The sequence below is a fragment of the Eucyclogobius newberryi genome, unplaced genomic scaffold, assembly GCF_026437365.1.
Source record: "Eucyclogobius newberryi isolate DKJ021-1_F unplaced genomic scaffold, fEucNew1.0.hap1 SCAF_14, whole genome shotgun sequence".
NCBI classification, from domain to species: domain Eukaryota; kingdom Metazoa; phylum Chordata; class Actinopteri; order Gobiiformes; family Gobiidae; genus Eucyclogobius; species Eucyclogobius newberryi.
The window spans coordinates 19,740,819-19,763,346 of record NW_027315768.1 but is presented as its reverse complement, the minus strand read 5'-3'; the positions used below and the strand labels follow the sequence as shown (position 1 = coordinate 19,763,346).

Here is a 22,528-nt window from a genome sequence, read left to right as displayed (position 1 = left end):
AAATGAAAATCACAAATTTGGGGAAAAAAAAGTAAAATGCTGTTTTTCTCAGTTTCACCGAGGCGAGTCACATATAGAGGTGAATAATATTTTTATTTTATTTTTTTATTGGTATAATAATACATATATCTAACAAAATGCACATCCAAAAGGCTAACAAAATCAGAAAACGTGATGCGTATAATCTAGTCGCCGCATGCTGAAAAATCTGGCTCTTGATGCATGTGAATAGAGAAGATTCTGTGTGAGGAAGCCCTAAAACCCACCCACCGTTCGAAAGCTTGGCTCATTGGCTAGAATAATATGTCAATCAAAATGTTCTACGTCATCTTAAGCCGACGCTATATGTATGTAAACAACTTGAACGTGTGCGTAGGAAGCAGCGCATTTTTTCCCCCGGAGGATGTAAAAAACAAACCCGTGGACATGTGAATGGTCTCATTCTGTAGCTAACAGTGTGAGGAAAAGATCGATGCCACCAAAGATCTTATAAGTCAAACAGGTCATTTGTTATGGACGGAGAAATGCGTGGTATTGACAACAAAAATAAAAGTGATGATGTAATAGAACTTTTAAAGTATAGTAATCGGGTGGGCGTGGACAGGTTAAAGGTTGAATGGACGATTTTTTTGGCCCAAATGGACTGCCGATTAGTCCTGCCACGTATCAATCATAAAACGCACCTACCGCTCACCTGCAGCCGCGTGAGGCTCGTCCCCCGAGAGCAGCACGGTTCCGCGTGTCTAAGCGCATTGATCTATCATAATATAGTTCCCTCAGTGCACGGGACAAAATTAAGACGGAGATAAACGTGTGTATTGTATCAGTCCGCACGGGAAAGTGCGCCTGCGCACTTCCGCCTGCGTTCTCAAATCGCCGAAAAAATCGTCCATTGCGCCTTTAAGAAAACTTTCACCGTGTTCTGCCGTCAGACTCGGCTTTAGCAGAAGGGAGTTTTGGTTGCCAACTTTCGATGCCTTGGCTTTAAATTAATCTCGTAAATTAGGCAATAAATACACAGCACATATATAATGTAGCGCAGATGTGTACCACTGAGCATTCTGCACGAACAGCATGAAGTTTTAACATAAGCTTATATCAACCCAAACAAAGCCCAGGGTATGAGCTTACCGAGCAAGAACTGAAGGTCCAGAGTTGCCCTTATATCCAACCGAATACACAAAGTTTGCTGTGTGTAAATCCGCGCAAGTGGATACAAGTCTGTTGTCTGCGTTAAAGCCAAATAGACATGATCAACACTTAGCTGTAATCATCCTCCTCGGCAGGTAAACCTGTAAACTAAATGTGGCATGGTTAAAATCCAGTTAGAAGATGCAGCCAAAAAGCTGCAGCCAAAACAAAAATGAGAAGTTGACACTCTGCAGATTTATTTGTGTATTTTTAGTTAAAATAATAATTTTAGCGCTTTTCAATATGCCTTTTTTGTATAATATTGACCATTAATGAATACACGCATACTATCACACACGCCTGCTGCCATTTTTTGTTTGCAATAATTCAAGTACAACCTTTATTTACATACAGGGTCCTATGGCACCCTCCGAGACAACCACTGTTGTGATTTTGGGCGTTACAAAAATAAATTGAATTGAAATTGAATTACGTATACCGCAAGCCGCATTTTTGGAAATTGTGACAGCCCTACGTTGTTGTGACAGCCCTATGGGTAAATTGAGAGCATTCGTCTTTGTTTCCTGATATTTTGGTGAAAAGGTTTTTGTAGAAGGATTCAAACAATGATTGTATTTGGACTTATTTGGTTAGAATTATGGTCCTGTCTGTCACATATTTGCCTGTTGTTTTCTAAGGTTCCAAGCTAACAATTTTGACAAATTTGATCAACTTTCATGATATTCATGTCATTGATTTCACCTCTCATTTTTTTTTTTTATTTCCTGTAGCACGTTAGGGTTCTTGTTTTCTGCATGTTTAGTTTCCAGCAACTTTTATTTGTTCTGTAAATCTTTTGTTGTGGTTGTTTTCAGCCCCTCAAAAGAAAAGAAAAGAAATGTCACCATTGTCGTACATTAGGATTCATCTCTCTCCATATATTGATTAACCCTATCAGGCTGAGAAATAGATTTTCAAAGATAGGGGCCTGGGGGCCCCTATCTTTGAAACTTTTCAAAGTTAGGGGCCCCCAAGCAATTTCAGGGGCCCACAAGCACGCAGCGTCATAAGAACAAGATAAATGTGTTGTTTTAAACCTGGTTATTAGCATGTAAAACAATTTAAAGTACTTCTATTTGTTATTTGATATGAAGAGCACAAATACTGAGTCATATAAACCAGAGATCATGATCTTTTAAAACTGTTTAATTCAATATAAAAATGTTTCTTATATATAAAATAAATACTGTTTACAGCATTTGACACAAGGAGATCTTATGAATATATGAAATCACGTCCTACAAAATAAACTACTCATATATACATTGCCCCAAAAATTAGACCGGGCATTTCCGAGGACACGTGAACGCAACACGAACGCAGCGGCCGATCAGATGCCCGCTTTCATCGATATTACATCACGGAGACCGCTCGGCCAATGAGAAGCGAGAAGACGTGCGAAATGGGCATGTCTGTCAAAACAAAACTTAAGCGATGAAAATGCCCCGAATATGGCCAAATTACTAGTTAAATCTTGATTTTTTTTCGAGGAGGGGCATGGCTGGCCCCCTTCTATTTCAAACCTTGGGCCCGCCGGAGATTCAACTGCTTGCGGGCCCCGGGCCCCCGTCTATTTCGCAGCCTGCCTATGTTATGTATTAATTTACCAGTACCAGAGTTTGAAACTACTAACGTTGTCTGAACATGCAGTTTCCAGTTGCTGCCACAGACAAGGGTTCCCTCAGAGTGGTTTGCAATCAGATCTATAACTTTAGTTTAGAATGTTACTTCCTGGGGGAGTGTACACATTTATCAAAATAAAAAAACTTAAATTCATAGTTAACCAATACAAATCTGCCATCTTTAGCTTTGTGTTAAAAGATAAGAGTCATTTGAATTGGTTTCTTGTGGGTATATATTGTCAACTGTGGGTATAATGTCTACTCTCTGGTCGAACACAACAAAGGAACTACAACAACAGAACATGAGAACATGCAGAGAGGGGAACAAAATGGCCCTCCGGTACAGTAATAGAACATTTTCATCTGGGTATTTACAACCTAAAGGAGAAAGACAACGGCCCACATAGGGCAAATACGCACATGTCTACAATAAAGTCGAAAGAAAGAAAGAAATAAAGAAATTGCACAGGGATCCAGCAGCGTATCTGCGCAAGACAAGGCCACTGATCACTTTTTATTTTTCCATCCCCGTTGAGCCTCAGCATTGCGGGATAAAGCAGGGCATAATCCACTTGTAACAAAGCCAGTTTGTTACCACTAGCACTTGACACTTTTCACTATTTGCACTTTAAATGACATTTATCACTTTAATTGCACACAGCACTTTAAGCATCAATTTGCACTTTCAAAAAGACAATTGCACAATATTGATTTTTAATATTTATATACCGGTGTATATTTATTGTCTGTCTGGCGATAAAATGTATAAGTATGTTAGAGTCGAGAGGAGCCAGCTGAGGAGGCTCGTGCATCTGTGTGCCTCCTGTGCGCCTCCCAGGGAGGTGTTTCGGGCATGTTCCTCCGGGAAGAGGCCCCTGTGGAAGACCCAGGACATACTGGAGGGACTATGTCTCTCGGCTGGCCTGAGAACGCCTAGGGATCCCTCCGAAGGAGTTGGGTGAAGTGTCTGGGGAGGAGGAAGTCTGGGAGTCCCTGCGTTTCCCCCGCGACCTGGCCCCGGATAAGCGGAAGAAGATGGATGGATGAAAGTGAAAAAATTCATCTATTTTATGGTTCTTTCTCGCTTAAGATATGGATTATAGATTGTTGTTCTATTAGTAAAATATATTCACAAATCCAAATACCAAAGATAAAAGCTGTGTTTTAATCCATCTTTAAATTGCGTGAAATGTTACAGCTTCAGTCTCTCCAATTGAATGTATAAAGTAAATATAAAAGATATAGATAAGATGTATACTTGTCTATGTGATCTAGAATGTTCATATCATTGTTTGATTGTTGCAATTAAAAATAAAAATCAGAATCAGAAGTAGATACCTTTAGTTAATCTCTTAAAAGGATATTAAAGCTATACAAGAATTATGATCAAATTGAAAGTGATCTTGACTGTAAGAAAATTATGAAATTAATTTTATGTAACATTTCCTAAATATTAGCCCTTGGCTCATAAACGGTTAGTGACAGTTGCTCTATGCCAATTTCTTTCCCAAAATATGCAAGATTGTTGTTTCTAGTTTAATTGAAGAAATGTTTTTGTCTTTATAATACCATAAACCCGAATTGAAGCACCTTGAAAAGCATTTTTGCTATACTTTCATATTGTTAATGCTGCCAAGTAAAAGCCAACAATTTTCTTTTGGCTGTTTTTTTTTCTCTGCGCTTCTTTTCTCTCCCTTTCGCGGCTGCCTTGTCTTTCATTCCGCTTTCCGTCGCTCCCTCGATGGAGAGGAAAGGCTCTTCGCCTCTAATTGCGGCTGTTCCGTTGCCATGGCGCGTGTTGCCTGGCGCTGCGAGGTGCTGCGTGTGTGTGCGTATGTGTGTGTGGCAGGCAGATGATTGCTTGCTGCCAGCTCCCGTTTCCCGGACGCCGATCGCGTTTCTTTGCAGCAGCAGGGGAAAAAATGAAACGCCAGAAATAGCCCCTCTTTTACACAACCCTCCTCGCTCTCTGAGCTGCGCTGGCAGAGAGGCACACACACAGCGGCAGACACGCACATCCACTGTGCTTCCTCTCCACCTGACACCCCGAGCACAGACAAGCATAGGTCTGCTGTCGGCACACACCTCTGCTCTGAACCATGTTAAGGGTTTGCATGAGTCCTTCTTCCTTTATGTGCATATGTGTGTGTTTTTCCTTCATCTCTACGGAGGTTGTGTGGGGACTGCTGATTTATTTCTCCTTTAATGGGAAGTGAAATGAATGGGAGCAGCAGCTGGTCTGGTCCTAGGAGATACAGCCATAGACTAACCCAGAAATGGGCTGTAGTGCTGACGAGCAGCCAGGACACCCCACTCTGCTCTAGTTTTATTTCAAACTAGACATTTAGTTGATGCCCTCACAGCAGTCTCTTCCTATTAAAGGTTTGTCTCTCTAGTGCTTGGCTCACATGACCTTTGGCGTCTTCAATATTTCAGAGGCTAGTTGCAAGGTAAATGGAAACAGATTAATGGCAAATAAACCGTACAACCTCATGCTGCAAAAGAGGATGAGGGAGGATTAGGACCAGATTTGTAAGGGAATTTCCATAATAACCATCAGGGCTGTTCACCTGCAGCTGTTTTCTAGAGCATTAGAGAAATAAGAACGTAATTTTGTTCCTTTTATGAGACAATGTAAGCATAGAAATATTGTAGACTTGTTGATCAGGCAGAAACAATTTGTACACTATAAAGATTGGGTTTGAGGGTCAGAAATGGACAAATTCCATCCTATTTGTTGTAAGTAGACAAGACAAGAACATAGAGAAAAGCTAATAATGTGTATGTGAATGAAGGATGTTGCAAAAAGCCTCTTGTGTTCAATAAATTTGTTTGGGCCTTAGTTTTGTAGTTTGGTAAATGATGGCTCCAGTACAGTGCATAAGAAGAGATACATTTGTTTGCTTTGTTTGTTTACTAAGAACTACATAGACCATGAACCTTTGCTCTGTTTCAGTGCAGCCAGTGACTGTTTAAACTTATCTTAGGGGGCTGAAAAACATAACAAATGTATGTTGAATCAATGAGCAAAGCACACTGAGGTGAGAGAAGGTTGACCACCAATGATTTTCTCCATTTCACATGCGTCACGGAAATAAACAAATTCAGTTCTGTCTGAGTTTGACCTGAGAAGCATCATCAGAGTTCTGTATATTAAAATATATATATATACAGGCGGAATCAGTTTAGATCCTAGGCAACCGCAAGAAACCCACCAATATTACAATGAATATTGTACTTTTAGGTGAATATCGCGACAATATTGAACCAAGGCATTTGGATATTGTTACTAAATCATAAACATGTCTACTGTGTCTCACAGGCATCCTGTATCCGTGTATGGTTTGTCTTTTAGTTTCTCCATTTTTAACCCAAATCCAAAAAAGAGACAAATAGTTTTTCAGATTTGTATTTTAAACAAAAATGAAATTTTAAAGTTGTAAATTCAACTTTGTTTATGTCATATGTTGAAATAAATCTAATTGAGGTTTCCGAGGGCTGATTTGCTGTGTTGAAGTAGAAATTTCGCTCGGGTTTGGGGTAAAGTGTCTAGCTCTCGGCTCATAACAAGAAGATCCTGGGTTGGATTCCCGGGCGGTATAAGGCTTTGGGAGGAGTTTGCATGTTCTCCCTGCATCTGCGTAGGTTTCCTCTGGGTGCTCCATTTTCCCCTACCACTAAACACATTTACAATAAGCTCCTCCTCTCTGGGGCAAGGACTCCACTGAAAATATGATTTCACACCTCAGTGGGACGTTCCTGGCTGAATAAAGGTCAATGAGAAAATAGCACATAGAATCCTCTTATATTCTCAATTAGAACAGTTTTGTTGTTTCTTCTATATCAGACATGATATAATTGATTTGATTATAGTAATGTAGTAGTAAACAATAGCAATGTTCCGACACTTCACGTTAATCTGAGGCAGACTCTGAATCCACTCGGTGCTGATAGTGCGCTCTGCATGAAACGGCCCGCGGACAGTGCCTAGACAAGGGGTGCCCATTACTTTAACCGCGATCAACCTGTCGATCTCAGAGGCAGTGGGGTTGATCCCAAAGCCCTGTCTGTTTTTATGAAGTTTATTTTCTTGCATTACAAGTGACTGTGACTAAACGTGTTGAACACACGGCGGTCCACACCAGCATGAGTACAATTGTCATTTTGGCTGCTTATCTGTGAGTTTCATCTTGAGGGCACCGCTGTCCGCACGCTGTAGCGCACAGTGCGAGCACAGTGGAGCCGTAGCATGCGTATGCTCGAAAGAGGGCGGAGAGGAAAGAGAGGGAGGCAAGGAGAAGAAGGAGGAGACAGGTAATGCCATAGCATAATCCTGTCTACACTGTTTTTGTCCCTCACAAAGCATGACGTGAGCCAAAGGAAAGTGGACTTTTTCAAAGTCTCAAGTCCCTCCTCAGCGTTACCATGGAGCTTACTCATCATAATAACTGATATTATTGTTTAAAGAACTACAAGTGCGGTGCTTAACTATCAACTATTTAGCCTAGTTTGGCAAGTATATGTTATTCTCAAAATAATCAGCTGGATTAAATGGTCTAGGCAAGTTAATAAACAGATTTTCTCTCCCTTGTTTTGTATTGCATGTTTAGATTAATTCAATGATTTGGCCTATTATGTGTTTCTATAGCCTGTTTCTATGTTTTATCATATAATATATAACCCTGTCATAGAATAAAACCCTGTTAAATAATGACAATATAAATATTACTCAATTATAATATAAATCTTAAGGTTGATCTTTGCGCTTTGCTGAATCTAAAAGGAGCTCTCAAGCCAAAAAGGTTTGGGAACCCCTGGCCTAGACTAGACTGCAGAGCCCTGGCTCCACTACGGCTTTAGACCCACAAAACCGTCTCAAGTGGCCGGGTGCGTAAAAGGATAAGAGGCCATATGTTGTAGAAGTTCAAATAATCAGACCAAAGGTACGTTTGTGTCTCTTCTTTATTTGCTTCCATCATAATCAACCACACCTGTGCAACAAGAATCCATTTAAATACCCTCACCCCTCTACTACTTCCTTCACCCTTTCACAATAAGACACCTTTTGTGTGTGAGACATAATAATACATATATACATAATGCAGGTTCGCCATACAGGTCCCCCCCGAACACACAAAATAACAAAACATAAACAAAAGTCAACAGTAACGCTTAGGAACAGTAATAATCCTACCCCTACCACTGCACCTGACCACAACTGAGGGTGAGACTGGCCTATGCCCACTATCCTTGGTAATGACTGTGGCAGGGGGGCGGCCAGGGCGAGCAGGGGGGCGGCCAAGGCGAGCAGGGAGTGCCAACTGCACATCATCGTCCTTAAGTACATGGGCCGGTTTTAAACGATCCACCGAAACCCGCTCGTGACAAGTTCCCCGCTCCACCAGGAAGGCCTTAGGCCCAGCTTCCAGAACGCAAAAGGGGCAGTCGTATGGTGGCTGTAGTGGCAAACGATGTGCATCATGGCGGATGAAAACATACCTTGCCGACATCAGGTCCTGCGGCACATACGACAGAGGGAGACAATGATGAGCAGGAACAGGAGCAAAAACCTCAGCTTCCCTGTGATAACCTGCCCGGCTAGCCACGCTAGGGCCTACCCCCAAAGAGCCCGGAAGAAATTCCCCCGGGACCCTTAAAGTCTGTCCGAGAACCAACTCCGCAGAAGAGGAATTGAGGTCGTCTTTGGGGGCCGAACGCAGGCCCAACAGGACCCAGGGCAGCCTGTCCACCCAACTACTGTCCACAAGCGAGGCACGAAGAGCAGCTTTCAAAGTGCGGTGTAAACGTTCACACAGCCCATTAGCCTGTGGATGATATGCAGTTGTGTCCGGTGGAGTTTAACCCCCAAACTACCAGCCACAGCATTCCACAGCTCGGAAGTAAACTGCGGGCCCCTATCTGAAGTCATGTCCAAGGGAACCCCAAAACGCGCGACCCAGGAAAAAATGAAGGCCCGTGCCACCTCAGCTGAAGTAGTAGACGACAGAGGAACTGCTTCAGGCCAACGCGTAGTCCGGTCTACCATAGTCAATATGTGTGTAAATCCCCTGGAAGGAGGAAAAGGACCAACCAAATCCACATGGACATGTTCAAAGCGCCTGTCAGGAATCAGGAAAGGGCCCAGTGGAGCTTTGGTGTGGCGTTGCACCTTAGCGCGCTGGCAGGCAACACATGTAGTGGCCCAAGTCTTAACATCCTTACGGAGGCCAGGCCACACAAACTTTGCCCCCACCAGTTTCACGGAGGCCTTAACCCCGGGGTGAGACAGGGAATGAACAGCATCAAAAATCCGTTGACGCCAGCTGACAGGAACCAAAGGCCGTGGTTTGCCTGTAGACACATCGCAGAGAAGGGTTGCACCACTGTCGTGAAAGGTAACATCATCCAAAGTCAAACTACACTCCGTAGCTGTACGCAACGTTTTAATTTCTGCGTCCGTAAGCTGATCTGCTGCCATAGCGGCATAGTCCACCCCCAAATGTACAGCCCCAATCCGAGCTCGAGAGAGACAGCCGGCCACAAAATTATCTTTCCCGGGCAAGTGTTGGATATCCGTGGTAAATTCCGAAATAGCGGAAAGCTGCCGCTGTTGACGCGCTGACCACGGTTCAGAAACCTTGGCCATGGCAAATGTTAGGGGCTTGTGATCCACAAACACAGTAAAGCCCCGACCTTCCAAAAGGAACCTAAAATGTCGGGTGGCTAGAAAAAGTGCCAGGAGCTCTCTGTCAAACGTACTGTACTTCCTCTCAGAGTCACGCAGCTTCTTACTGAAGAAGGCCAGGGGCTGCCAGGCTCCATTAACCCACTGTTCACAAACTGCTCCTACAGCATAATCCGATGCATCTGTGGTCAGGGCGAGGGGTGCTGCTGGGTCGGGATGGGCCAACAAGGCGGCGTCAGCCAGTGCAGTCTTAGCTCTGTCAAAAGCCTGCAACCTCTCTGGGGTCCACTCTATCTCCTGATTACCCTTCTTGCCCCTGAGTGCTTCGTACAAAGGGTGCATTATGTGGGCAGCCCGCGGAATAAAGCGGTTATAAAAGTTTACCATACCCAAAAACTCCTGCAGGGGTTTCACTGAACGGGGACACGGAAACGCTGAAATAGTTTCAGTTTTAGTAGGCAGTGGAACAGCACCATGAGGCGTCACACGATGGCCCAGAAATTCAATCTCCGATAATCCAAACTGACATTTCGCCGGGTTCACAATCAATCCATGTTCAGTAAGGCGCTCAAACAGCAGGCGGAGGTGTGACCTGTGCACCTCCGCTGTGGGACTGGCTACTAGAATGTCGTCAAGATAGACAAACAGAAAAGGCATTTCACGTAACACAGAGTCCATAAGCCGCTGAAACGTCTGTGCAGCACCTTTCAGTCCGAACGGCATCCTCAGAAACTCAAATAATCCAAACAGAGTAATCACCGCTGTCTTGGGCACATCTTGAGGATGAACTGGGACCTGGTGATAACCTCTCACCAGATCTACTTTTGAAAAAACAACAGCACCCGCCAAATGCACAGAAAAATCCTGAATGTGCGGGACTGGGTATCTGTCGTTAGTGGTGGCGTTGTTGAGGCGTCGAAAATCCCCACATGGTCGCCACCCACCGTCGGACTTAGGAACCATGTGCAAAGGGGAGGCCCAGGGGCTGTTAGAGCGGCGCACAATGCAGAGCCGCTCCATATTCGCAAACTCCTTTTTGGCTATTACGAGCTTAGCCACATCCAAACGGCGTGCCCGAGCAAAAACCGGCGGGCCCTCTGTGGTAATATAATGCTCCACCCTATGTTTAGCTACAGCAGCAGAAAATGTAGGGATAGTTAGAGCAGGAAACTCTGCTAAAAGTCGCTGGTATGTATCCCCTGCTGCTAGCATGTTAGCGAGGAGTGGTCCAGCCCCCCCAAGCGTACATGGATAAGAACTAAATAATACAGCGTCAATCAGACACCTATTAGCAACATCCACTAAAAGTCTATAAGCACACAAAAAATCTGCACCAAGAATGGGAACTGTAACAGAAGCAACTACGAAGTCCCAGCTGAACACATGTCCATTAAAACAAACAGAAATTAACCTGGTGCCGAAGGTGCGGATGGAGGTCCCGTTGGCCGCATCCAACGAAGGCCCCTGTCTAGGTCCCAAAGTGTCAGCAGAGGAGGCGGGAACGATGCTGCGCTGCGCCCCTGAATCCACCAGGAAACGTCTTCCTGACATGCCGTCCTCCACGAAAAGCAGCTTGTCTGATGCGCCGATGCACGAAGCTGCTAGTGTGCACCGGCTCTCTCGTTTCCCTGCTGCTGAAAGGAGCACGGCGGAATGCAGCGCTGGGCTTTCACTCCAAAACGCCGATGATAGAAGCACAGCGGGCGCTCCCTCCGCTGACGCTCCGTGACCGCCGCGACGTCCACAGCACCCGAGTCCATCGGCTCACCTGGCAGCAGCGCGTGCACGGCGGAGTAGTGACGGGACGCCAGCCAGAGTTTATCTGCTTCTTCCGCCAAACCCCGGTAATCCTCACTGTTCACGAGCTCCAAAGAGGCCAGGGCGGTGCGCACGGGAGGCGGGAGCTGGCGCAGGAACAGGTGGGTGAATAGAAAAGATGCATCACCGGGTCCCAGCAAGGCCAACATGTTCTCCATAAGTTCTGAAGGTTTACTGTCACCTAAACCTGACATCGACAGCAGGCGATCGGCTCGCTCCATGTCAGACAGCTGGTACAAACGTAGTAACTGCGTCTTCAGCGCCTCATACTTGTTGCCATGCGGCGGGGCACGGAGCAGTCCCATCAGCCTGCGAGTAGTGGCAGAATCCAACACTGAAACAACGTGAAAATACTTCGTGTCATCAGCCGTGATGCCTCGTAGTTGAAACTGCGCCTCAACATGATGGAACCAGGGCTCTGGGTCGTGTTGCCAAAACTCCGGGAGCTTAATAGTAGCCGCAAAAATAGCTGTCGCAGACGGGACAGCGGCCGCGGAAGAACTCCCAACTGACATCATTCCAACATCAGGGTCACCAATGTAGAAGTTCAAATAATCAGACCAAAGGTACGTTTGTGTCTCTTCTTTATTTGCTTCCATCAAAATCAACCACACCTGTGCAACAAGAATCCATTTAAATACCCTCACCCCTCTACTACTTCCTTCACCCTTTCACAATAAGACACCTTTTGTGTGTGAGACATAATAATACATATATACATAATGCAGGTTCGCCATGCTATTTAGCAGAGCATGGGGTAGTTATACAAGGAACAAGTGCAACTTTTAACCCCTCTCCAAGGGCTGCTCATAGTACTATTATCATTTACTCACCATTTATTGATCATAGATCATTATGGGCCAAGTACATGAATCCAGGTAATGGTCACGTTTTCAGACTTTACCAAAGCGAGGCATTGATTAACATAATTGACAGGATCCGGTGGAAGCAGACGTACGCCCACAAACTCACTCGCTCTCCTGCGTTCGAGGAAAGGTGAGGCATGGTCACCAGCGCTCTCAATGCAGATGGTGACAATTAGCGCAATGTTTCTGAGGTAGATCATAGGCCTAGCAGCACTCAGCACTGTGAGGCCGTTGATCCACACGCTTTCTAGTTACCTGCACAAATCAGCCAGCTAAGTCCCTTCCTTTGTTTTCTAGTGTCTTTCGGACACAATAAGTAGAAACTTAGCTTTGTTTTGGGGTGAGTGTGTCTGAAATTTCACTGTGGCAAAGAGCACATTGGAATTAATTTGTGTGCACTCGCTAGGATATGGCTTTTAAGCACTACAAGGCGCTCATCACAGAACAGCCCTGTGACATCAGCTGCTCACTTAGCAGAACCCTGCCCCTGGACTCAGTGCCATGCCCTGGGCATGGACACCCTCCGCCTTTAAAAGAACTGTGCCAAAGAGCTCCAAGGGCCTGGGCCGATCGAAACTTGGCTATTGATGCATTGATGTCCCAACAGGGTCCAGGGGAAGCATATTGTGCCATGCACTCGTACACCCACACTCTCTCCTGCAAGGAAAGGTGGCAGAAGTAGGTTTTTAGTGCTCTTTGCTTCCCCTGTCCACCACGATGTGAACTACAAGGCTACACATCCAGGAAGCCTTTTAATCGCTTTAGATTCGATCATGTCCAAGCACTTGGGCACTTTGTGGCTTTACACATCTGAGGGCGATTCAATAAATGTTCTTATAGAATTTTAACAGGTGACGAAAGGTGCAGTGTTTCTGATGAAGACCCAATATCTGCTACAGTGAATGAGCTGCTCTATCAGCTCAGTTGACTCTCTTCCTCTCCCAGCGTTTACACACAGATCACTGTGGGTCCAGAGCTGGGACCTATTCTAACAGGGCTCTTCTGTGAGGAGCGCCCTGTGGAGGTGCTGTGCGAGTGTGCCAAAGCATCTCCAAATAAGCATTCACAAATTAATTTCTATACATTCATTGCCACACAGAGACAATTTTACTTGTGATTGGTTCCTTATTGTTTCCGAAAGTTGCTAGTTGAAAATGCGGGGCGAGCTGTAAAAGATAACCAGGGAACATGTGTGGATGTGCAGCCACACAGCGCATAAGCCCGGAAACCTCAATTGGCTGATAATAAAATGAATAAAAATATGAAATATTTATATTTTATTCATTTAATATGAAATATTAAATGAATAAAAGAGATTTGTGTGTGTAATTTTGTTTAAACAGATTTTTTTTTGTAATTTTTTTTTATATTTGGGTTTAGGGTTCAAATCGGGGGGAAATAAAAGAACCATACACAGAAAAATGTATCAAACCAGTGATACACAGAGCCTTCTCCTCATGTTTATATGCAAATCTTGCTTATTAATCATCAATCTCAATGATATGTATTTACGGCACAAGTTAGAGGAAGCCTGGGGACAGCTACCCAGACATGGTCCGCTCTCCTTTGTCAAGAACATTTTATAAACATTTAATCTAAGCAAATACACTGGAATACACTGTTGCTCTGCATGACAACAAAATCTTATGCAATCTGGCGCAACTGTAAACCGTAACCTGTGTTTTTATCCGCAAATGAATGGTTTCTTTGTCTTACTCTCTTGTGAAGAATCGAGCTAAGGATGACTTGCATGACCCTGAGGTCAGCCACCACGGTCACTTGGATTACCTTGCTCACACCAATCTGGAAACCACATGGAAGGTGTTGTGGGGTGTGCACAGTTTGATTCACTTGCTAATAGATCAATAAAAGACATTAGTGGCTGGCTAACCGGGCAAGCAGCACTAATACAGGGTTAATCCAGGGTTAATGGCTGAGCGGCATCCTCCGCGGAGGCTGCCATTAGGTCTCTGCTACCACACAATATCAGGTTCTCCTCCTAGTCATGCCCCGGGGTGGAGGTGGGGGGGATAGAATCGAAGATCTTCCTCATAAGTCATGATTAAAATGAGATATCGAAACAGATGAAACCAAATGCAAGATATTGGAAAATACATTGGGAAGCGAACTGGAAGCATCTAACACGTGCACAGAATGAAAAGCAAGGGGAATGATGGCCCGGTGAAAATTGTTGTCAGGAGAAGCAGAAAACTGAGATGAGAGACTGGGGAACGGAAGAGAGGAAGAGAGTTGAGCGCTACACTTCTCCCTGTCCTTGTAAAGTGCTGCGTGCTGTCGAAGCGGCAGCCAAGAATGTGTCAGGCCAGCCGTCTCACGCTGCCTAATGGGCTCTTAAACGCTGATATAAAGCTCACTGGCTTTTTCACCCTCCTCCTCTTCTCCTTCTCTCTCCGTCCTCTCTCCGCTGCTCACTCGCTCGCTGCTCACTCGGTCGCTCGCTCGCTCTCATTACCTCTCATTCTCACCCCTTCCCTCACTCTGCCAATCACTTGTTCTGTTCATGTCTTTCACTGCCATCCTTTTCTCTTTTTGCCCACCTCAAATTTCTAGTTCTTAGTAGTTTAGTTGATGGTGTCTTGTTTTGTCTAATCAGCCTTTTCACTTGTGAAGATGCTGTTTACTAGTACTCATTTTGAGAGCTTTTTCTCTCGATTGCAGCCCTAAGCATTTCAGACCTTCTCTGTTTTGTCTGTGTAACTAAATGCTTTATTCAAGTAGAAGTTTTATGGACTTACATATGTATTTTTATTATTTAATTCAGTACTACCATTTCTCTCCCCAGACTCCACAATGCCTTCTACCCACAGGATCCATCCTTCTCTCTGACGTTTTTGCATGTATTATCAGCTCCACTTCATGGCTTGGCCAACTCTTTTGTGTTTGGGCTGGACAGAGACTGGTGGAGCCTGTTGAGCCCCAGTGGCATGCAGGTAGAGTTTGTGTGTACACTATCATTTTATGTAAAAAATGTGAATGTTTTATTTCAAAGAGGTCTGTGTCAGTGTTTTCAAGTCCTTGTTGGTTCCATTCGAAAGGAGGTTAAATTCAGTGTTTTATTTTTACTTCGTCCAGTTGACTTGTCTTAGCAGTCTTTTGCAATGTACTTGAAATATTGTAGAGAGCATGTCTTTGCTTAAGTGCTAGTGTAGCTTCAGGACCCACATTCTAACTAACATGACAAGCATGAAAAAAAACAGATTTAAATTTTAAATTAAACACATTTTTTTTCTAATTTTGTTCTGTCCCAGTCTAAAATATCAAATTACAATATTTTCTCGCAGCATTGTTTCAGTGTCAAATTACGTGAAAGTATTTATTTCATCAAGATCAAATAAGTACACATTTATAGATATATCTGTCAGCTCTTCTTGTGTACGTCACACTCTGTTTATGTTAGAGCTGTTTCTTACCTTGGCTTGAACGGCGTAAAACTCAGGAACACCTCGGTTTTGTTTTGGTGCTCTCTGTGTTGAACGGGGACACAACTAAGATGCTCAACACATATTGTAATATTTTCTATCATTTTATAGCAGATTTATATGAACAAAATACATCTTTTTGGTCAGAATTCGTTTACATTTTTTTATAATGGTTAACATTAACGCATGTGTGTGCGTGCGCGTGTGTGTTAGGGTACTGAGTGTGTGTCAGGGTACTGAGTGTGTGTCAGGGTACTGAGTGTGTGTTAGGGTACTGAGTGTGTGTCAGGGTGTGTGTGTGTGTGCGTGTGTGTGTGTGTGTGCGTGTGCGTGTGTGTGTGCGTCTGTGTGCGTGTGTGTGTGTTAGGGTACTGAGTCCTCTTTGAAACAAGCTCACAGCAGCTTCACTTTGTCCCATAAATGCTTTGTTACTCTTTTCAGTGGGATCTGTGTAAAACATCTTTACCTGTAGCTCCTGATCTGTCCAGGTTTTGTACTTGTTGTGATGTTTGCCTCACAGAGCTGTCATTACAGAAGTTTTGGTTGTTTATTGTTAACTCCACTTTTAGCGCAGCTCTTATGTGCAGTCTACCCTCTTCCACGTGTGTCCCAAAGCCACAATTTCCCAGCTCTTTTCTCTCACTTGAAGTCTGCAAAGTTTGGTGCGCGAGTCACTCGTTGGAGAAGAGAAGACAGAGGCGCTGCAGCAGACAGTAGCACTGGCACCACTGAGGAGTGGGGGAGGGGAAGCTGCTGCAAGGCATTATGTAAATTGGTCTAGGAAAGATGGGCCAAAAATGTTTGAATGATTAATGATTAATTTATTTATATTGTTTAATGTTAAATAATTGTTAACCATGAACAGATCAAGATATTACACAAAGTATACAAGCACGAGCCATAAAAGCTCTAGAAATAATAGTTGTACTTATAGTTGTTACCTGACATATAAAGACTCAAACAAACAATTCTTTATAATTGAAGAAAAACTTGACCACTATATCTTTTCCCCCAATTTTTCAATCTTTAAGTTGAGGACACTTGTAAACAGAAAGGAATCCCAACTTGGAGCTCCAAATACACAAGCTTTGTGTCCGAGCAACATCCTAATAATCACAATATTTTCCACATTGGTTGCAGGCTGCTGTGCATGTATTGTGCTGGTGGCACAACAATTACAATACAATTAAAACAATAAAACATAAGCCTATTAGTCTAGTATTAGTGGTAGGGTAGATCGGGGTAGTTTGTCCCAAGGGTTGGTTGTCACAAGGGTTGGTTGTCACACTCACCATATTTCAGCTCGTGAATTGTTTCAATTACATTTATTTTTGTAACGCCCAAAATCACAACAGCAGTTGCCTCAAAGGGCAAAAAACTGATAAATGAATGATCAATGTTCATAGGAAATTAGCCAATGTCCCAACATCCCCTGCCCTAAGATCATCCTTCTCTGCAAGAACTTTTTTTTTTTTTTTTTTTAAACTACCAAACCCTTTGGGAGAAAGCAGAAACCTTTGGGAGAACGACAGTGAAGGAGAGACCATATTTCCCCCAGCATAGTTGCTCCTAGGGCAGCATAACTAGGAAACTGTAGGTTTTTATTTATGTTCCTAACTGGCCATAACAATAAGCTATTTTAAAGAGGACATTTCAAGCCTGGTCTTAAATGAAGAGACTGTGTCGGCCTCTTTAACATGGACAGGAGCTGATTCCATAACACAGGAGCTTGGGAGCTAAACGCTCTACCTCCTACTGTGCTTTTAGAGACTCTTGGGACCACCAGAAGGCCAGCATTTTGAGAGCGAAGAGCTCTGTTTGGATGATATGGTACTGTAGCATCTTTGAGGTAGGATGGGGTCATGTCATTTATGGCTTTGTAAGTCAGGAAGAGGATTTTAAAATGTGTTTCTAAATTCGACAGGGAGCCAGGGAAGAGACTCGGCGTGATGTGCTCTCTTCTTTTAGTTCCTGTTAGCATTTTGAATCAATCGAAAGTTACAGTAGTCGAATCTACGGTAGATGTTACAAATGCATGGATATTTCAGCATCACTTTTAGATTTTTAACACAAGTATGTCTACTTGATCGGTTTGATCGGGTTTCATTGATAAATACAGTCCTGTGTCATTTAGCTTTTAACTAGTTTTAGTTAAAAGCTGTTTAACTAAAACGCTTTCAAGGATGTTTGAGACAAAGGGAATATTTGAAATAAGTCTAAAGTTTACCAACAGGTCATCATTGTAAAGTAAATTTTCAGATGTTAAGGAAAAAATTATCTAATTTTTCAAAAAGTATGTTCAATGCTCAACAACCCATGCCTTAATACAGGGGGGAGATTAGAGCTACAACTAGTAAACCAGTAGGTGTAAGATAAAAAGTACAGTTCAGGTTGATTGTCATATGAGACTGCATCACAAAGTGAGAGTGGGCTTAGTTGTCACACGTCTACATACATCAGATTTGGTCCCAAATTGTATTTTGAATATTTAATTTCACTGTGGGAAAGCTTGAAGTCCCAGGCAACAAAATAATCAACTAACAAACCAGTATCTTTTTTGTTCAAGCATTTTTTCTTATGTTATGTTTTTAATATGCACCATATGTATACTTTGTTTCAATCAACTACTGACACATTTTAGTTAGAGCTGACTGAACCAATATGAAAATCCATGTGCATTCTAAGTTTGTGCTGTTGCTTATTTAGTATCAGTGGTTGTGCTGATAACGGGTCACACGCACAGCTTGGACGGGTGGAATGTGTGGTATGACCTTCAACCCAAATGTCAATGTTGCAGCACAGTTAGTCGGGAAAGGAAAAGAGAGACAGAGGAGTGAAATGAAATCTTGTGTGTTCGTAAATCAGAGAAAATGCTGTTTGTGTGTCAAAGAAAGAGCGGAATGGAGCATTGAATTCAACGGCAGGAGAGGGAGAAACAGGCAGCCGGCATGTGTGTTCGTGCTCTATCGTGACTAACAGCCGGTTGTTATTCATCTTGGCATCCTACTCCCAGCAGCCCCCACACATCAGGTGTGAGATTGGTGGGGAGAGGAGGCAGAGGAGGTGGAGGGCGTTGTGACAGCGTCAAAACATTCCTCCTTCAGCAGAACGAATCTGTGCATTCGCTCCAGTCCCCACCTCATCACCCCCCACCAGCCAGCGATCGTGCCTCCACTCGCACTTGTCACACATTCACTTGCGTTACACTTCCTCATCCTGTGTTTTTTCTTGTACAGAATTTATGTTATTTACAGATTAGGCTCTCGTCTTTCATGCTATCATGTTTGCTGTTATAATTCTTTAGGGATAGTCAATTCTGAACTATGACACTTTACCTGCTAACAACCATACCTAATGAATTGACCTGTTTTAACCAAGAGAAGTATTTGAACAATGGCAAGCCCTCATCATTATAGCAGATCTCTATGTCTCCATGTTTATTTTTACTGTACATCTCAGTGTGCACTTTCTGCCATCTGCCTTTTCCCCTGTACCTTCTGAGATCATCTATGGCATTTACTCCTATTTTTGAGGCTTTGTCACACATGTACACTCTTCACACTCTATCTCCCCCTTTTTTTTGGTTCAGTCTTTGCCTGATATTGATCTGCATTCTGGCCATACAGTTGAAGCGCCTGTGGCTCTGCAGTAAAGCTCAACTCTCGATCCTTTGTCTCTGTGCAGGCCTAAGCTTCTTCAAATCTCCATATCACTCTGGTCAAGTTACTATGAATTGCTATGAAAATGCAACTTAACAAAAACAGCAAAAACAATTTATTGTGCACACATGAGTAATCATAATCAAAATGAAGCTTTGTGTAGGTTAATGTATACATGTATTTACATATTGACTTCTAATGACCTAACTGGATATTTTATCCCACATCTCTCCCTGGGTACACGATCTAAAACATCTACAATTGGGCAAAATATTCAGAGGTGTACAGGTGTAGTAGGACTGAGTTGGTTTTGGATGGAACCATAATTTGAGTACCAGTAACTGTTGGTTCACCGGCTCATAGTGATTTAAAAACGACATCTTAAAATATTAAGAGTAAGTTAATTGTAGTCCATCCCAACAGAACTGTGTGTCTTATAGTTGTCACCCAGGTTCGACACCAAGGGACGTGTGGGACCTTTCTGTATGGTTACCCCGTGCACCCAAAACATGTACAGAAGGCTATTCCTGACCAAAACATGGATGCTCCACAAAAACAGCAGGTCTTAATGCCCACTTCCTAAGAATATTGCTGCTGCAATGCTCCCTCTCTATCTATGGGGCTGGGTAGGTAGGTACTCCATGTTCGTTAATGCATGCCCTCTATTATTTTATATAGGTTGTTTTATCATTGTTAATTGTTTTATGTTGAATCACCAAAGCAAGTTCCTATCTTTGTGAATTCTGTCCATTGACAATAGCAATAAACCTTTTATGATTCTGATTCTAGATAGCATGTGTAAATCACAAGCTAACCAAACCATTCCATGTATAGTCTTGTCTAGAGTGAGTAGACCTGTGATCAGCGGGTTTGACCAAGTCAAATAGCTCAATGAGAAGAATTAGCGGATGCGGGTGCAAACTAGTCCCCTGCTTTAATAGGCCAACGTGGCAAGTCAGCATAATAGGCAAGACAAGTGTATTTGTAAAGCACAATTCATACACAGGCAATTGAAAGTCACGACAGAAATCCAAAAATAGTTTAAGACATAAAATAGAAGAGTACAAATATTATAATTTCATATATCATATGCACAGCTAAACAAAACAGTTGTTGTCGTAGGTTTGAACATTGTCAGAGTAGAAGCCTGTCTCACATCTTCAGGAAGACTGTTCCAGATTTTAGCTGCATAAAACTGAAACGCAGATTTCCCATGTCTAGTCCTGCTTCTGGCACCAGCAGGAGGCCGGTCCATGTTTAGTCCTGACTCTGGCACCAGCAGGAGGCCGGTCCATGTTTAGTCCTGACTCTGGCACCAGCAGGAGGCCGGTCCATGTTTAGTCCTGACTCTGGCACCAGCAGGAGGCCGGTCCATGTTTAGTCCTGACTCTGGCACCAGCAGGAGGCCGGTCCATGTTTAGTCCTGACTCTGGCACCAGCAGGAGGCCGGTCCATGTTTAGTCCTGACTCTGGCACCAGCAGGAGGCCGGTACATTTTTTAGTCCTGACTCTGGCACCAGCAGGAGGCCGGCCCATGTTTAGTCCTGACTCTGGCACCAGCAGGAGGCCGGTCCATGTTTAGTCCTGACTCTGGCACCAGCAGGAGGCCGGTCCATGTTTAGTCCTGACTCTGGCACCAGCAGGAGGCCGGCCCATGTTTAGTCCTGACTCTGGCACCAGCAGGAGGCCGGTCCATGTTTAGTCCTGACTCTGGGCACCAGCAGGAGGCCGGTCCATGTTTAGTCCTGACTCTGGCACCAGCAGGAGGCCGGTCCATGTTTAGTCCTGACTCTGGCACCAGCAGGAGGCCGGTCCATGTTTAGTCCTGACTCTGGCACCAGCAGGAGGCCGGCCCATGTTTAGTCCTGACTCTGGGCACCAGCAGGAGGCCGGTCCATGTTTAGTCCTGACTCTGGCACCAGCAGGAGGCCGGCCCATGTTTAGTCCTGACTCTGGGCACCAGCAGGAGGCCGGTCCATGTTTAGTCCTGACTCTGGCACCAGCAGGAGGCCGACCCATGTTTAGTCCGACCCATGTTTAGTCTGGACTCTGGCACCAGCAGGAGTCCAGTCGATGTTTAGTCCTGACTCTGGCACCAGCAGGAGACCGGTCGATGTTTAGTCCTGACTCTGGCACCAGCAGGAGGCCGGCCCCTGATGTCCTCAGAGTACGAGATGGGCACTAACATGCCCACGATGTACTTTGGTGCTAGGCCATGGAGAGACTTGTACACAAGCAGAGCTGCTTTAAAGTCTCTTCTCTGAGCCACAGGAGCCAGTGCAGAGACCTGAGAACAGGACTAATGTGATGGTACTTCCTGGTTCTAGTCAGGACCCGAGCAGCAGCGTTCTGGATGTACTGCAGCTGTTTTACAACTCGTTTGGAGAGGCCAGTGAGCAGGCCGTTACAGTCTAATCTACTGGGGACAAACACATGGATAAGTCTCTCCAAGTCTGGTTTGATTTTTGCAATGTTTTTAGATGGAAAAAAGCTGTTGATGTTATTGATTTGACGTGGCTGTTAAAGTTAAAGCCTGAGTCCATTATTATAGCAATTAGCCTCACCTAATACACGCTAGCTATGTTTATTTAAACTATATGGCGACTATAAGTATTATGTATTTGCCTGCACTCAACTACATAGAGAGGATTTTGGTCACATTACCACACAGAATAATGTTTGAAGTTTAATACACACATTAACAAATACTTTTCCTATTTTTTCCTTGTCTTAGCTGGCTCTGCAGTCGAGACTCTGTGACCAAACTCAAATCGGAGAGTACCATCCTGGGGCAGTGCGCTACACACAGGCTGACCTGGCCGACCTCAGCGATGACGAGGAGGACACCAATGTGCTCTTCTACTCCCCTGACATGGCCCTGAAAGACCGAGGGCCCTGAGAGAGACGCCAGAAAGAGCGTGACAAAGAAAAAAGAGGGGGTGAAGCTCAAGGGACAGACTGAAATTGCGAAGGATTAGAAACCAAAACAAGGAGGGAAGCGGTAGATAGGTAAAGGTAAGGGAAGATGGGGACAGTCCACCAGATAGAGCTGAAGATGATTTGTCAGGTTTCAAGTCAAGTAGCCTAATCCCTATCCTATATTTAATGACACACAACATACAGAACGGCTGCAACCCAGACCTGCTCATGTTAAAGGCATCTGTCACGTCCCAAAGTTGTTGAAATGCTTTTCTTCTACGTAGCACTGATTTGTCTACTGCATGGTGTCACATTTTGGCATAACCTG

The 22,528-nt window shown here is 44.0% G+C and overlaps 1 protein-coding gene across 2 annotated transcripts in view; it reads left to right on the top strand.

The window, feature by feature from the left end:
* Positions 1 to 22,528, top strand: part of LOC140359708 (cyclic AMP receptor 1) — a 60,427-nt gene extending 37,899 nt beyond the window's left edge. Inside the window, exons 12-13 of one of the 2 annotated variants that reach the window (XM_072444811.1) lie at positions 14,986 to 15,133; positions 22,016 to 22,528. In XM_072444811.1, the coding sequence (XP_072300912.1) occupies positions 14,986 to 15,133; positions 22,016 to 22,180 (313 nt within the window). In that variant the 3' untranslated portion in view covers positions 22,181 to 22,528. The remainder of the gene's footprint in view (positions 1 to 14,985; positions 15,134 to 22,015) is intronic. The other variant, XM_072444812.1, reaches the window with a different exon arrangement.